Raw genomic sequence first — 17,631 nt, forward strand, 5'->3', positions numbered from 1 at the left:
CAAAGTATTTTTTTTCATCTAAAAAATAAGCGATTCTTAGAGTAATATTATTTCGTTGCTTTATATTTCTGTATTTTTCAGGTCATAATATATCACAATATATTATTTTGATAGGCAGAGCAACGAGACCTAAACAGATCATTTTGATGTATGCATTTTTAGAGACTTATCAAACACTAATGAGATATTGTTCACTCCAATTAAGGAGAACAGCTGTCTGGTTCCCCGTCTCTCGGGTCTTCGTTTATAACATGATTGTGTTTGTGTCTTTCTCCCCAAGGGGGTGTTGCATTGTGAGCAGGCGGAATACGATCTCCTGCAGGATGATGAGCGGCAGTGTGCCAAATGTAGGACCACCTGTTTCCTGTCTGCCATCACCTGCCCCTGCAGCCCCGGCCAGCTGGTCTGTCTCCACCACATCCAGGACCTCTGCTCCTGCCCCCTCACCAACTACACACTGAAGTGAGTCATGTCTCATGTCCTGTCCTCTGACGCATCTAGTCTATTCACAGCACACCAGTTTGGCTTTAATCTCCACAGATTTCTTTCCATTTTCCACACTGAAGTGAGTCCCGGGGTGCATTCAACAGGGCACAATGTTGTCGAACGTTCAAATAGAAATAATCTATATAAATAAAAATATGTGGACACCCCTTCAAATTAGTGGATTCAGCTATTTCAGCTACACCCGTTGCTAACAGGTGTATAAAATCGAGCACACAGCCATGCAATCTCCATAGACAAACATTGGCAGTAGAATGGCCTTACTGAATGAAGACTGACTTTTAACATGGCACCATCATAGGATGCCACCTTTCCAACAAGTCAGTTTGTCTGCAGAGTGCTGAAGCACGTAGAAATCATCTGTCCTCGGTTGCAACACTCACTACAGAGTTCCAAACTGCCTCTGGAAGCAAAGTCAGCACAATAACTGTTCATCGGGAACTCCAGGAAATGGGTTTCCATGGCAGAGCTGCCGCACACAAGCAATTGCAAGCGTTGGCTGGAGTGGTGTAAAGCTCCGCCGCCATTGGACTCTGGAGCAGTGGAAACGCGTTCTCTGAAGTGATGAATCACACTTCAACACCTGGCAGTCCGACAGACGAATCTGGGTTTGGCGGATGCCAGGAGAACACTACCTGTCCCGAATGCATAGTGCCAACTGTAAAGTTTGGTGGAGAGATAATGGTCTGGGGCTGTTTTTCATGGTTCAGGCTAGGCCACTTAGTTCCAGTGAAGGGAAATCTTAACGCTACACCATACAATGACATTCTAGAAGATTTTGTGCTTCCAACTTTGTGGTAACAGTTTGGGGAAGGCCCTTTCCTGTTTTAGCATGACAATGCCCCTGTGCACAAAGCGAGGTCCATACAGAAATGGTTTGTCCAGATCGGTGTGGAAGAACTTGACTGGCCTGCACAGAGTCCTGACCTCAAACCCATCGAACACCTTTGGGATGAATTGGTATGCTGACTACGAGCCTAATCGCCTTACCTCACTAATGCTCTTGTGGCTGAATGGAAGCAAGTCCCCGCAGCAATGTTCCAACATCTAGTGGAAAGCCTTCCCAGAACAGTGGAGGCTGTTTATAGCAGCAAAGGGGGGGACCAACTCCATATTAATGCAAATGAGATGTTCGACGAACAGGTGTCCACATACGTTTGTTCATGTAGTGCAAGTTGTGTAGAACAAACATGCCTCTTTGACATGTAGAATAAGGAGGCACATCGGCTCTTTTAATTGCATTTCTGTAGTCCTGGTGTCCTCAGATGGCTCATCTGCTCTGGCTTTGACCTCTACTGATATTATTCCCTTTTCCACTTTCAGTTATAGATTTACACTGGATGATCTGTACCCCATGATGGACGTGGTGAAGCAGCGATCTGAGTCCTACGACGAGTGGGCATCCCGCGTGACGGAGACTCTGGAGGCTAAGTTGGACAAGAAAAAAAGTGAGAGACAAATTCAGCTTGCCTATATTCTTCTCTCCATTAAAAGTACTTTGAAATCCAGAAATTAACCTTAATCTGGGTTTGGAAAACCGCCCCTTAGAGTTGAACTGTATTCACACTGAACAAAAATATAAACGCAACGTGCAACAATTTCAAAGATTTTACTGAGTTACAGTTCATATAAGGAAATCAATCAATTGACATTAATTCATTATGCCCTAATCTATGGATTTCACATGACTGGGAATACGGATATGCATCGGTTGGTCGCAGATAATTTACAAAACAAGGTAGGGGCGTGTAGCAGAAGACTAGTCAGTATCTGGTGTGACCACCATTTGCCTCATGCAGCGCGACTCACCTCCTTTGAAAAGATTTGATTGTGGCCTGTGGAATGTTGTCCCACTCTTCTTCAATAGCTGTGCTAAGTTGCTGGATATTGGTGGGAACTAGAACACGTTGTCGTACACGTACATCCAGAGCATCTCAAACATGTTCAATGGGTGACATGTCTGGTGAGTATACAGGCCATGGAAGAACTGAGACATTTTCAGCTTCCAGGAATTGTGTACAGATCCTTGCGACATGGAGCCACGCATTATCATGCTGAACCATTTAAATGTTTTATTTAACCTTTATTTAAATTGAACAAATTCTTATTTACAATGACGGCCTACCCCGCCCAAACCCGGACGACGCTGGGCCAATTGTGCGCCGCCCTATGGGACTCCCAATGACAGCTGGATGTGATACAGAGGTGATGGCGGCGGATGAATGGCACAACAATGGGCCTCAGGATCTCATCACGTTATCTGTGTGCATTCAAATTGCCATCGATAAAATGCAAATGTATTCGTTGTCCGTAGCTTATGTCTGCCCATACCCTAACCCCACAGGCCACCATGGGGCACTCTGTTCACCACGTTGACATCAGCAAACCGTTTGTCCCACACCTCTGCTATCTGCCCGGTACAGTTGAAACCGGGATTCAACCGTGACGAGCACACTTCTCCAGTGTACCAGTGGCCATCGAAAGTTAGTATTTGCCCACTGACGTCGTTTACGATGCCGAACTGCAGTCAGGTCAAGACCCTGGTGAGGACGACGAGCATGCAGATGAGTTTGTGCAGAAATTATTCGGTTCTGCAAACCCACTGCCAAATTCTCTGAAATGACGTTGGAGGCGCCTTATAGTAGAGAAATGAACATTCAATTCTCTGGCAACATCTCTGGTGGACATTCTTGCAGCCAGCATGCCAATTGCACGCTCCCTCAAATTGAGACATCTGTTGTGTGACAAAACTGCACATTTTAGTGACATTTTATTGTCCCTGCACAAGGTGCATCTGTTAATGATCATGCTGTTTAATCATCTTATTGACATGCCACACCTGTCAGGTGGATGGATTGTCTTGGCAGAGGAGAAATGCTCACTAACAGGGATGTAAACAAATTTGTGCACAACATTTGAGAGAAGCTTTTTATGTGGATGGAACATTTCTGGGATCTTATATTTCAGCTCATGAAACATTGGACCAACACTTTACATGTTATGTTTATATTTTTGTTCCGTATAGTTGTGAATCAGGCCTCTCATAACCTATTGGTTGAAATGTTGACCTTCTCTCCTCAGGCTTGTCAGCCTTCCGCTCCCTCATTAACGAATCAGAGTCCAAGATGTTCCCTGACAATGACCTCTTGCGTCAGCTCCGTTTAGTCACACAGGATGCAGAGAAGTGCTTCTCAGTGGCCCAGCAGCTACTCAACGGCAAAAGGCAGACTAGGTACCACTAACACAGTCCGCAGTCAGATGTAACAGGAGTATCATCACTGGATCATTTCCCTCCCCTGCCCACACATGATCAACTATGTCTTGAATATTCAATTCCTCAACCAACCGTTTATTTAAATTTCATTACCAGTTTGATTCAAGGGTTTGCATGATGCAGTTTGATTCAATTGTTGTGATAATTCTCTCTCAGGTATCGGTGTGGTGGGGGGAAGACCCAGAGCCAGCTGACCGTGCAGGAGCTGAGGTCATTTGTCAGGCAGCTTTACAACATCCCTTGCAGCCTTCCTCAAGCCCCCAAATTAAAGGTCCAATAGATACTACATGCCATGCAATGAGGAAGTTCAATGTCTAAATGCCATGATATTGCAGCCGTTAAATGTCATTGGAATTGATTAGACCTAACTAAGATGACTGCGGAACTGTGTTTAACGCGATTGGTCAGAGATGGAATGTACATTTTCCTGCCGATTTTAACCGGCCCTCCTTAACCGGTTAACAAACTGTAAAAATAAATCCAAACAGTAAAATGACATGACACAGAAAATGTTATGCATGCATATAAGGAACAGACATTTGGCTCACAGCCAAAAGGCTATATTATTTAACATTCAACTATTGTAATGAAGCAGCTAACAAAACACACTTTTCAAACTTTCATCAGAATGTAAAACACAGTTCTAATCAGCACACCTGATGTGAGCGGTTCCATATGTGACAGAGATGAACATCTCTGTTAGAAACATGGAAAGAGGGGGAATCTAATAGCAACAACTAGGATAGGATGCTAATATGACTGGGATGGTGCCTTTGGCTTCTGGACAACGAAAGAAAGTTGACATGGACAATAGAACAGGAGAGAAATGCTGATTTCAGTGGCATATGCGGAAGTCTTCATAAAATACATTCCACGTTTCTATGGTCGGATTTTGGCTAGGCTACTTTGAAGCAAGGTAAGACATGCCTCATAATAGGAAGTAAAACATTCAGGTTTCAATAAATGAAGTATATTTTACCAAATTGCATACAGCCTCCAGCTCGGATTGCGAAGTGGTGGGTGATGGACTAATAGCCTGCCTACCGTTGCCTAATCCTATGCACTTGAATGGTGAATGGGAAGCGCGCTTCAATTACGAGTTGAGGAAGAAAAATAGTATCAATAGAAAGCTGGGACCCTCTTTTTAATCGTGGCCATCAAAACTCTGTTTTTAACACGTGATTGCGTTTTAGAATTGTTGCACAATGACTGGGCTTTTCACTCCAGCAGAAACTATCTGTTTGAGGAGCAGCTGCCGCTCTCGCGCTATTCGACAGGTGATATTCCACTCATACTGGGGTCTGTATGCTGTGCGAGTGTGATAAATAAAATGCATGACGACTAACAAAAACACATGCGCCAATTTAATTCCATTACATTATTCAAATTAACCTATAGACCGATGTGCATGACCGATCAAATGTTAACCGTTAACATCCCTAATCAGAAAGTATTCCTCAAGGTTAAAGCATAAACACAAATAAAACCCATCTGAATCCTCAATCATTGTAGAATCGTATTCATAATGATATGAATGACGTTTATTTTCTTAGGATCTCTTGAATTGCATCGAAGACTTCCAGCAGCACAGTGAGAAAGTTCTGATGGATGAGGCCACCGGCACAGCGGTGATCCAGAGTCTTCTAGACGTTAGCTTTGACTTTGATGTGGAGCTGCCTGAACTTCCAATACTACGGGAGAGGCTGGAGCAAGCCCGTTGGCTGGAGGGTGTGCAACAGACCAGCGCCCAGCCCTCCACCCTCACCCTGGAGACCATGCGGAGGCTGATAGACCAGGGCGTAGGCCTGACCCCTCACCCCTCCGTGGAGAAGGCCATGGCTCATCTGCAGGAGCTGCTCACGGTGTCTGAACATTGGGAGGAAAAGACCAGCATCCTCCTCAAGGCCAGGTGAAGGCCGCACACACCGAGGATTTCTCGTTTACATCTGTAATCTTAATCTGTAAACCAGGTATTTCAGGTTTTTTTTATTTTTAGGAATCCGATGTCAAAGAAGACAGGCCAAAATTTTAGATGAGTGGATTTTAACAATAGGTTTAAGGTCATCTTCTGGGCTTTGTTATTCTGGATCATTTAGACCTGAATTTACAATAATTGTTTCCTCATTCAGAGATTCAACTCTGGGTCTTGAATTTGAACTTTCTCCACTCTTAGCCAAAATGAGCCATGTGGTTATGGCACTTATATTAAAGCTAGTGAGGTTTCTCTTTAACGAATGTACAAACATACTGGATTACTGATTTGTACATTAGCAGAACTGCAGTATGTCAGTGTCCCTGATTTTGCTTCATTTTAATTCCAGCTAGTGCAAAATGCTGCTGCTAGAATATTCAACAAGATCTACAAAAAGTGAGCATGCATATCTAGTTCTGCTTTCATCCCATTTGGTACCCAGTGCATTTTAATAATCACTGTCACCGGCGTTTTTCAAACAGCTTTTTTTTTAATGGCATGGCTCTCCAAGGAATGTACATCTATTCTGTGCGCGCCACATATCCACGGTTTAACAGTCTTTTTCAGTAATGTTTTAATTGTCTGCATCTTTCTAGAGCTAGAGTTCATTCAAATGTTCTGTCATTTTAGAGCTTAGTATAGTGAGAAGTACTGTTCTTTTTATCTCAAGGACGGATGGATAGTTTTTGTTTCTTTATGATTTTATCAGTATGTTGGACATTTTCTTTATTATAGAATTGTGCATAGCCCATACCACGGTAACTGTATATGTAACCAATGGTTTGAAAGTGTAAAAGTGTAGCATGGTTGCAAGGGGTCAGTATAGATGCCTATGTAAAGCTACTAACACTAAACAATCCATCAGTTGTCAGAGGAAAACGTTGCATGGTTCACAACCATCACAACAGTGATGTCTGCTTACATCAGAAAGATCTTGAATTTACCTTTATGAAAGATGGAGTGAATAGCAACAAATATTGAACAACAAGGGAAGTGAAATGTCTTAGGAATTGTCAAAGTTTTTTTCCATGATAGTACTTTCATATTTTTATGATTGATGCACACCTGAGAACATTTCTCCATAGTCCATACAGATGGATAAATATGATATGTATGCTTCCTGTCAGTCGGATAACTGGGCCCCCTTGTGCTGGTGACTGACCATTCTTTTGACCTAACTGTTTTCTTCTCCACCAGGCCCCCCCCATCTATAGAAGTCCTCTCTGAAGCAGCTGAGAAGGTGGTGGGTATACCTGCTTACCTCCCCAACTGTATGATGCTGAAGGACTCCATCAGTAGGGCCAGGGAGTGGCTTCAGGAAGCAGAGGCATTTCAGGTACGGAAGAATAAAACACCACGTTTTCACGATGTTGTTATACATGATTTTTATAGAAACATTGCTCCCAGGTTGACATGTATAGGTGGAACCATTATGTATAGAAAACTTGAATTCTGTGTACTTTTATAGGATGGAGAGTCCATTCCATTATTTGACAAGCTCTCTGATATGGTTCTACGAGGACAAGCCATCCCAGTCCAGCTGGACCCTCTAAAGCATCTGGAGTTTCTGGTAGCAGAGCTGCAGGCCTGGAAAGAGTCTGCAGCTAAAACTTTCCTCATGAAAAACTCTCACTTCACTCTGCTTGAGGTAATTGTCTAATGGCTGTAATGCACCACCTATGAATGTTCCATGAGTGATGTACAATCTAAAGCAGTTTATTTCCCAGAAATACATTCACCAGAATTCACAATTTTGTTCTTGTCCACAGGTTCTGTGTCCAAGATTTGAGGTTGGAGCAGGGTCTCCGAAAAGGAAGTCGAAAAAAACTAAAGACTGCAGTAAGAAGAAGATGGTGAAGCTAGACTGTCTCAGTGATGTGGAAAAAGCCCTCTTAGAGACCAAGGACACTACCTCAGCTGTAAGTACACCTACAATGGCCATGTCTCAAACTGAATACATTTTTTATTTTTCAACTCAGTTCAAAGTGCGGACCTTGGCTTTCTCTACTTCTTTCTAGTACTGGATATGTATTGTATCTCAATGCATGTTGGACATGAACTTGCATTCAAATTCTATAAATTGAAATGTTTTTACATTTATTTACCAGCTGGCAACTCTCGGGGAAATGCGGTTACGGGAGATGTGGGCCCTCTCCTCCCTCCGGGCAGCTAACGAGTCCAAGCTCCTCCCCACGGCAGACTGCATGGACCTGAAGGTGTGTGTGTGTCAGAATCCCCCCATGGGAGCCATGTTACAGTGTGAGCTCTGCCGGGACGCCTTCCACAGCGTGTGTGTGAGGGCTCCCTCAGACTCCCGTTCAACCCAGGCCTGGCTGTGTCCAGACTGCCGACGCTCGGAGAAGCCCCCCCTGGACAAGGTCCTGCCCTTGCTGGCATCGCTGCAGCGTATCCAGGTGCGTCTACCCGAAGGCGATGCGCTTCACTATTTGGTTGAGAGAACAGTCAGCTGGCAACAGCGTGCGCGACAGGTCTCTGCCTCCTGTGGCCTTCCAGACCTGGAGGAGAGCTTTAGAACTTCACCATCTCCGGTTGGAAAGGTCAGTCACACCCCTTCTCTGAAATGTAGTTATCTATCCATTTTAAAGTGATATAATTCAGAATTAAGAGACAGTTATGATAATGACCAGATTAGGAATGGATTTGATATTTACATGTTTTATATATATCAACAGCCCCCATGTTTGACTCCAGAGTGGAACAGGACAAGTCATGATCAGATGGTGTTCTACACTGAGCAACGATGCATTCCTCTGCAGGGTCAGTTCTGTGTTATAAAGCAGTGTTGTAGAATCATTTGTAATTCTTATCGCTAGCTGGACTTCTTGATAACATCATTATATTGATTAGCGCTCTACTGATGACTACTGATTATTGAACCAGCTACGTTAGGTGATTGAGAACATTTCTCTTTTACAATATCCTGATGTGTGCTGTGCTGCTGCAGGTCTGAGTGTGGAGCTGGAGGAGCTGATGGTGGAAGGGCTCCTGCTGCAGGTGTCTCTGCCAGAGATCACACAGCTCTATCACGTGTTACTGAACGGGCTGGGAACGCATCACACCCACGGACGCACGTCACAGCAAGAGGACGACCCCTCGGACTGTGACAAACGCAAGCAGTGCAACTCTCAGGGAAGAAGCTCTCCACAAAAAGAGGTGTGTGTGAGCATGCTAGCTATCAAGTACTGTAACTGAGTACTTGGGGGACTGTATATTCTTTAGGTTCTACTTTATGTTCGCTCTCGTGTGCTGATAAGGGCACAGATGACAAGACGGAGGAGTGCAGTCTAGGTGGTTTAATGACGCTTAAGATTCACAGTACGGGCACGGAACAGCACACATACCACTTAGTGGTATGGCACCTTGCATTACGTGTGTATGTGGTCTGCAAGTAAAGAGAAATAAAGATGCAATATTGAATGACAGATGTAGAGTGTATACATAATACAATCTCTAGTTCACTATACTATAAACAATATGCATGTAATAATAATGTGGCTAAAATGGCTTAATGCTATACAAGGCAATACAGAGCCATGCAACATGACCCCACTAATTAGAGATCAAAGGGGTGCCGCTGTACCTGTTCTACAAAGCATAGCACCGTACTCTTCAGTACAGGGCTACAACTGCACAATGAACTTGAAATACCTCAACAAGGTTCACGATGAAAGATACCCACATTAAAATCAAATCCAATGTTATTGGTCACATACACATATTTAGCAGAGTTATTGCAGGTGTAGTGAAATGCTTGTGGTCCTATCTCCAACAGTGGAGTGTATCTAACAATTCACAACAATACACACATGTAAAAGAATGGAATTAAGAAATATATAATTATTAGGATGAGCAATGTCGGAGTGGCATTGACTATAATACCGTGTGTGTGTACACTACCGTTCAAAAGTTTGGGGTCACTTAGAAATGTCCTTGTTTTTGAAAGAAAAACACTTTTTTTTCATCAATTTAAAATAACATCAAATTGATCAGAAATACAGTGTAGACCTTGTTAATGTTGTAAATAAGAAGTCCACTCAGTGTTGGAATATCTACATAGGTGTACAGAGGCCCATTATCAGCAACCATCACTCCTGTATTCCAATGGCACATTGTTAGCAAATCCAAGTTTATCATTTTAAAAGGCTAATTGATCATTAGAAAAACCTTTTGCAATTATGTTAGCACAGGTGAAAACTGTTGTTCTGATTTAAAGAAGCAATAAAACTGGCCTTCTTTAGACTAGTTGAGTATCTGGAGCATCAGCATTTGTAGGTTCGATTACAGGCTCAAAATGGCCAGAAACGAAGCACTTTCTTCTGAAACTCGTCAGTCTATTCTTGCCAAGAAACTGAAGATCTCGTACAACGCTGTGTAATACTTCCGTCACAGAACAGCGCAAACTGGCTCTAACCAGAATAGAAAGAGGAGTGAGAGGCCCCGGTGCACAACTGAGCAAGAGGACAACTACATTGGTGTCTAATTTGAGAAACCGACGCCTCAAGTCCTCAACTGGCAGCTTCATTAAGTAGTACCTGCAAAACACCAGTCTCAACGTCAACAGTGAAGAGGCGACTCCGGGATGCTGGCCTTGAGTTGGAGGTGTGCGTGGCCACGCAGCCATAGGTGAACAAGGAGTACAGAAAGGGGCTGAGCACGCACCTTTGTGGGGCCCCTGTGTTGAGGATCAGCGTAGTGGAGGTGTTTCCGACCTTCACCACCTGGGGGCAGCCTGTCAGGAAGTCCAGGACCCAGTTGCACAGGGCAGGTTCAGACCCAGGGCCCCAAGCTTAATGATGAGGTTGGAGGGTACTATGGTGTTGAAGGCTGAGCTATGGTCAATGAACAACTTTCTTACATAGGTATTCCTCTTGTCCAGATGGGATAGGACAGTGTGCAGTGCAATGGCGATTGCATCATCTGTGGATCTATTGGGGCGGTATGCAAACTGAAGTGGGTCTAGGGTATCAGGTAAGATGGAGGTGACATGATCCTTAATTAGCCTCTCAAAGCACATGATGACAGAAGTGAGTGCTATGGTGCGATAGTAATTTACTTCAGTTACCTTTTCTTGGGTACAGGAACCATAGTGGACATCTTGAAGCAAGTGGGGACAGCAGACTGGGATAAGGAGAGATTGAATATGTCCGTAAACACTCCAGCCAGCTGGTCTGCGCATGCTCAGAGGACGCGGCTAGGTATGCCGTCTGGGCCGGCAGCCTTGCAAGGGTTAACACTCTAAAATGTCTTACTCACATCGGCCACAGAGAACGAGAGCCCACAGTCCTTGGGAGCAGGCCGCATCAGTGGCACTGTGTTATTCTTAAAGCGGGCGACGGTGTTTAGCTAATCCAGGAGCAAGACTTCAGTCTCTGCGACGTGGCTGGTGTTCCCTTTGTAGTCCGTGGTTGTCTGTAGACTCTACCACATACGTCTCGGGTCTGAGCTGTTGAATTGCGACTCCACGTTTTGCCTGTTTGATTGCCTTACGGAGGGAATAATTATACTGTTTATGTTTGTGCATATTCCCAGTCACCTTGCCATGGTTGTGGTGGTTCATTGTTTCTGTTTTGCGCGAATGCTGCCATCTATCTGCGTTTTTTGGTTTGGGTAGGTGTTAATACTCAGTGGGAACAACATCCCCTATACACTTCCTGATGAACTCCGTCACCGTGTCCGTGTATACGTCAATGTTATTCTCAGAGGCAACCCTAAACATATCCCATTCCCCGTGATCAAAACAATCTAGAACCATCGATTCCGATTGGTCAGACCAGCGTTGAATAGATCTTAGCACGGGTACTTCCTATTTTGACTTTCTGCGTATAGGAAGGTAGGTGCAAAATAGAGTCGATCTGATTTGCCGAAGGGAGAGTGAGGGAGGGCCTTGAAGCCATCCCAGAAGGGGGAGTAACGATAGTCGAGAGATTTTGTAGCACAAGTACTACAGGCAATGTGTTGATGGAATTTCGGTAGCGTGTTTTGTCAAATTTCTTTTTGTTTTAAATCCCCACCTACAATAAGTGCGGCCTCAGGATATGTGGTTTCCAGTTTGCAGAAAGTCCAGTGTAGTTCCTTGACGGCTGTCCTGGTATCGACTTGAGAGAATATACACAGCTCTTACTATAACCAAAGAGAATTATCTTGGGAGTTAATACGGTCGACATTTGATTAAGATATTCTAGGTTGGGTGAACAAAAGGACTTGAGTTCCTGTACGTTATCACAATCACCATGTGTAGTTAATCATGAAACATACACCACCGCCTTTCTTCTTCCCAGAGAGTTCTTTATTCCTGTCTGCGCAATGTACTGAGAACCCAGCTGGCTGTATGGACGGGGATAGTATATCTGGAGAGAGCCATGATTCTGTGAAACAGAGTATGTTACAGTTCCTGATGTCTCTCTCGAAGGAGATCCTCACCCTAAGCTTGTCTACTTTATTGTCCAAGGACTGAACATTAGCGAGTAAAATACTCTGAAGTGTTGGATGGACTCGAAGTCCACTCCGAATACCTCTTCTCTGCTGGCGGCGTCTTGAGGCAGCCTCTGGAATAAGTTCAATTGCCCTCCGCCTTTTTTCTTCCCGGAGAGTTCTTTATTCATATCTGCACTGTGTACTGAGAACCCAGTTGGCTGAATGGACGGGGACAGTATATCCAGAGAGAGCCATGATTCCGTCCCTGATGTCTCTGAAAGGAGATCTTTGCCCAGAGCTCGTCTACTTTTTTGTCCAGGGACTGAACATTATCGAGTAATATACTCGGAAGTGGTGGATGGTGTTCACGCCTCCTTTTCCGACTCTGAAGTCCACTCAGAACATCTCTCCTCCGCCGGTGGCATCTTGGATCAGGAATAAATTAAATTGCCTTGCAGGGTACGAACAAAGGATCCAAATTCGGGAAAGTCGTATTTCTGATCGTAATGCTGGTGAGTTACCGCCGCTCTGATATCCAAAAGTTATTTCCGGCTGTATGTAATAACACAAAAAACGTTCTGGGCTAATAATGTAAGAAATAACACAAAAAAACTAAATACTGAAAAGTTGCTTAGGAGCTAGAAGCAGAGCTTCCATGTCTTTCGGTGCCATCTTCTGGACATCTATACAGGGTATGTGGAAAGGCACTGGGGGACATTACAAAATACGAATTCTAGGCTAAATGTCAGAAATAATATGATCGGAGAGACGGAGCTAGCAAGCTTCGTTACAGTTGCTAGCTCTTGATGGCTCGCAGTAGAAACGCCTAATTTGCGTATCCATAAAATGACAATAATGTCCCCAAGTGCGTCTGTAGAAAAACACCTGAAGGATATTAAATATGTACTTGCATATCAACAAGGATGCACACTGGCCTTGGCTAACACAATGAAAGCTAACTAGTGGAAAACCACAGGATGGCTGGAACTTTCTCTCACTTGACTTCTCTAAACTGTAATTGCCCAGCATGTTTTTGTCCATTTCACTGGTGGGCGGAGCTACAGCTCTGAAATGACTAACTTCTATCTATTTTACTATGATGACTACCATTTCCCCACAGCCTTTCGTACAAATACATTAAATTCAATTGTATGTATTTTTATGATTGGCCTATAAAAGCATTTGGTTTATTACTGTTACCATATCATCACTGATGAAAATAAGAAATACAGTTTACTTACTTTTAAGATGTTATGTTTTTTATCTCTTCAGGATGGCCTGAAAAAGGAAGTAGTTAACGGAGCAGAGAAGAAGGCCAAGCGACGCCTGGAGAGGGAGGCTCTGGAGATAGAGCGCAGGGACAAGGCCAAGAAGCTCCAAAACAAGAGACAGAAAATGAACAAGGAGAAGAACCTGGAACGCAGGGCAGCCTCGACCTCGACCTCCTCATCTCCTCGTTCCGACTTCTCCCAGTCAGACGACTCTGAAGAGGAGATGGCCATGTGTCCAGCAGAGGGATGCCAGCAGCCAGAAGGAGATGAGGTACAATAAATCACTCACTGATAATAAGAAAATATGAAAAAAGATAAGCAATATTTTATTAATTGCGAGAACCTGATTGACTGACTGCTTGTTTTAGAGTTCAAATATGGAGAGAGGGACAGAATGCCTAGCAGTTTGTTTGTAGAAGAAATTGTAAAATGTGTTGAATGTTCAGTTCCTTGTCTGGCTTATGTCACTTGAGTTTTCTTTATTTGGTGTTTTTGACTTATTTCAGGTGGACTGGGTCCAGTGTGACGGCAGCTGTAACCAGTGGTTCCACCAGGTCTGTGTGGGTGTGACAGCCGAGTTGGCTGAGAAAGAGGACTATGTGTGTGTCAGCTGTACAATAAGCGATGGCCGCTGAGGATTTGAGGAGAGAATGGATGGAGTTTTGGAAGGAAAGCTGGAAGTCTGCCGGTTTTCGGCCTACTCCGTTAGCAACTCGGCCACACAAGTCAGGATGTCACAGACCTAGCTCTCCTTGTCCTCATCCCCTTTGTGACAACGGTGCTATCTCCTTCTCTTTATTGGGTTGTTGTCCAGAACTATACTGTTTGTTACTTTTTTGTATTTTTTACATATTTTTCTTTCCTCCTTTGAACTGTTTGTGGTTGTGACATGATGTGGAGTCAGTGTGCTGCATGGGTTTCCATATAATGGGTGGTGCAAAGGAGTCAAACAATAAGGCACTCTGTGAAGATCCAAGGGTATATTACAGTATATTGAACTTCCTTGCATGCAAAACCAGAGACAGATGGTGTTGGTTAAGGTCCCATCCTTCCCCATAATAAATCATGTGATAGAGAGAACTGTATTTTCTGGGAGACCCAATACTTAGTAATTCTATCATACTTATGACTTATATCATTTTTGGTAGACTAAGTTTATCTGAGCAATAATGTTTGTCTCAATTGAATTCAATGGATTGGTCTCCTCTGAACTATGTGTTGATGCTTCAGCAATGGTTTGATGTACAGAACAGAAAGCATATCGACTGAGGTAAGTTACAGTTGTAGACTAGCAATGTAGCAGACAGAAGGAACTGGATCAACTGCCACATACACTATACAGTGCCTTTGGAAAGTATTCAGACCCCTTGACTTTATCCACATTTTGTTACATTATAGCCTTATTCTAAAATGGGTTAAATAAATACAAATCCTCAAATCTACACACAATACCCCATAATGACAAAGCAAAATCCTGTTTTGTGAAATTTTAGCAAATTTATAAAAAATACATAAGAATTCAGACCCTTTGCTATGAGACTTGAAATTGAACTCAGGTGCATCCTGTTTCCATTGATCATCCTTGATGTTTCTACAACTTGATTGGAGTCTACCTGTGGTAATTTCAATTTATTGGACATGATTTGGAAAGGTACACACCTGTCTGTATAAGGTTCCCAAGTTGACAGTGCATGTCGAGCAAAAACCAAATTATGAAGTCGAAGGACTTGTCTGTAGAGCTCTGAGACAGGATTGTGGTGGCGCAGATCTGGGGAAGGGTACCAAAGAATGTATGCAGCATTTGAAGGTCCCCAAGAACACAGTGGGCTCCATCATTCCTAAATGGAAGAAGTTTGGAACCACCGAGACTCTACCTAGAGCTGGCCGCCCGGCCAAACTGAGCAAGCGGGGAAGAAGGGTCTTGGTTAGGGAGGTGACCAATAACCCGATGGTCACTCTGACAGAACTCCAGAGTGCCTCTGTGGAGTTGGGAGAACCTTCCAGAATGACAACCATCTTTAAAGCACTCCAACAAATCAGGCCTTTTATGGTAGAGTGACCAGATGGAAGCCACTCCTCAGTAAAAGGCACATGACAGCCCGCTTGGAGTTTGTTAAAAGGCACCTAAAGACTCTGACCATGAGAAACAAGATTCTCTCGTCTAATGAAATCAAGTTTAACTCTCTGGCCTGAATGCCAAGCGTCACATCTGGAGGAAACCTGGCACTATCCCTACGGTGAAGCATGGTGGTGGCAGCATCATGCTGTGGGGATGGTTTTCAGCGGCAGGGACTGGGAGACTAGTCCGGATCGAGGGAAAGATGAACGGAGCAAAGTACAGAGAGATCCTTGATGAAAACCTGCTCCAGAGTGCTCAGGACCTCAGACTGGGGCTAAGGTTCAATGCAGGAGTGGCTTCGAGTCTCTGAATGTCCTTGAGTGGCCCGGACTTGAACCCGATCGAACATCTCTGGAGAGACCTGAAAATAGCTGTGCAGAAACGCTCTCCATCCAACCTGACAGAGCTTGAGAGGGTCTGCAGAGAAGAATGGGAGAAACTCCCCAAATACAGGTGTGCCAAGCTTGTAGCGCCATACCCAATGCGGCTCGAGGCTGTAATTGCTGCCAAAGGTGCTTCAACAAAGTACTGAGGAAAGGGTCTGAATACTTATATAAATGTGATATTTATGTGTAGAATTTTTATTTAGATATATTTTTTTTAAGGCTGTAACCTAACAAAACATGGAAAAGTCAAGGGGTCTGAATACTTTCTGAAGGCTCTTTTATATACAGAAGTATGTGGACACCTTCAAATTAGTGGATTTGGCTATTTCAGCCACACCCGTTCCTGACAGCTGTATAAAATCGAGCACACAGCCATGCAATTTCCATAGACAAACTTTGGCAGTCGAATGGCCTTAGTGAAGGGCTCAGTGACTTTCAACATGCCACCTTTCCAACAAGTCAGTACGTAACATTTCTACCCTGCTAGAGCTGCTCTGGGCAACTGTAAGTGCTGTTCTTGTGAAGTGGAAACATCTAGGAGCAACAACGGCTCAGCCGTGAAGTGGTACACCACACAAGCTCACAGAACGGTACCGCTGAAGCGCATAGTGTCAAAATTGTCGGTCCTCGGTTGCGACATTCGCGACAGGGTTCAAAACTGCCTCTGGAAGCAACGTCAGCACAATAACTGTTGGTTGGGAGCTTCATGAAATGGGTCTCCATGGCCGAGCAGCCACACACAAACCTAAGATCACCATGCGCTATGCTAAGCGTCAGCTGGAGTGGTGTGAAGCTCACTGCCATTGGACTCTGGATCAGTGGAAACACATTCTCTGGAGTGATGAATCACGCTTCACCATCTGGCAGTCTGACTGACAAATCTGGGTTTGGCGGATGCCAGGAGAACGCTGCCGATCCAGAATGCATAGTGCCAACTGTCAATTTAGGTGGAGGAGGAATAATGGTCTAGGGTTGTTTTTCATGGTTCGGGCTAGGCCCCTTAGTTCCAGTGAAGGGAAATCTTACTCTATAGCATACAATGACATTCTGGACAATTCTGTGCTTTGAACTTTGTGGCAACAGTTTGGGGAAGGTCCTTTCCTGTTTCAGCATGACAATGCCCCCGTGCACAAAGCGAGGTCCATGCTGAAATGGTTTGTCGAGATCGTGTGAAAGAACTTGACTGGCCTGCACAGAGCCCTGACCTCAACCCCATCGAACACCTTTTGGATGAATTGGTACACTGACTACGAGCCAGGCTTAATCGGCCAACATCAGTTTCCGACCTCACTAATGCTCTTGTGGCTGAATGGAAGCAAGTCCCCACAGCAATGTTCCAACATCCTAGTGGAAAGCCTTCCTAGAAGAGTGGAGGCTGTTATAGCAGCAAGGGGGGGACCAACTCCTTATTAATGCCCATGATTTTGGAATAAGATGTTTGACGAGCAGTTGTCCACATACTTTTGGTCATGTAGTGTATGTGCTTGGGTGGGCTACTTTGGGAAGGAATGGAGAGAAGTAGTTTGAGACATTGCAGTTTATATTGTGGAATAAAAACATTTTCTCCTAATATCTAAGGGACGGTTTTCATATTTTAATTTGGTCCACTAGATGTCGTAATATCAACACTTGTGTGTAGTACCACTATCATATAAGCAGGTTTATTACGT

The 17,631-nt window shown here is 44.1% G+C and overlaps 1 protein-coding gene across 6 annotated transcripts in view; it reads left to right on the top strand.

Annotated features, from left to right (window-relative positions):
* LOC139542425 (lysine-specific demethylase 5B-B-like) overlaps positions 1-17,533 on the top strand; it is a 41,459-nt gene extending 23,926 nt beyond the window's left edge. For all 6 annotated transcript variants that reach the window (XM_071347837.1, XM_071347838.1, XM_071347840.1 and 3 more), the window contains 13 exons: positions 281-462; positions 1,828-1,952; positions 3,586-3,736; positions 3,935-4,049; positions 5,332-5,687; positions 6,948-7,086; positions 7,219-7,398; positions 7,520-7,669; positions 7,859-8,308; positions 8,444-8,528; positions 8,716-8,924; positions 13,458-13,727; positions 13,963-17,533. In XM_071347837.1, the coding sequence (XP_071203938.1) occupies positions 281-462; positions 1,828-1,952; positions 3,586-3,736; positions 3,935-4,049; positions 5,332-5,687; positions 6,948-7,086; positions 7,219-7,398; positions 7,520-7,669; positions 7,859-8,308; positions 8,444-8,528; positions 8,716-8,924; positions 13,458-13,727; positions 13,963-14,091 (2,541 nt within the window). In that variant the 3' untranslated portion in view covers positions 14,092-17,533. The remainder of the gene's footprint in view (positions 1-280; positions 463-1,827; positions 1,953-3,585; positions 3,737-3,934; positions 4,050-5,331; positions 5,688-6,947; positions 7,087-7,218; positions 7,399-7,519; positions 7,670-7,858; positions 8,309-8,443; positions 8,529-8,715; positions 8,925-13,457; positions 13,728-13,962) is intronic.
* Positions 17,534-17,631: the final 98 nt, after the last annotated feature.

The sequence above is a fragment of the Salvelinus alpinus genome, chromosome 17 (genome assembly GCF_045679555.1).
Source record: "Salvelinus alpinus chromosome 17, SLU_Salpinus.1, whole genome shotgun sequence".
In the NCBI taxonomy this organism is placed as follows: Eukaryota; Metazoa; Chordata; class Actinopteri; order Salmoniformes; family Salmonidae; genus Salvelinus; species Salvelinus alpinus.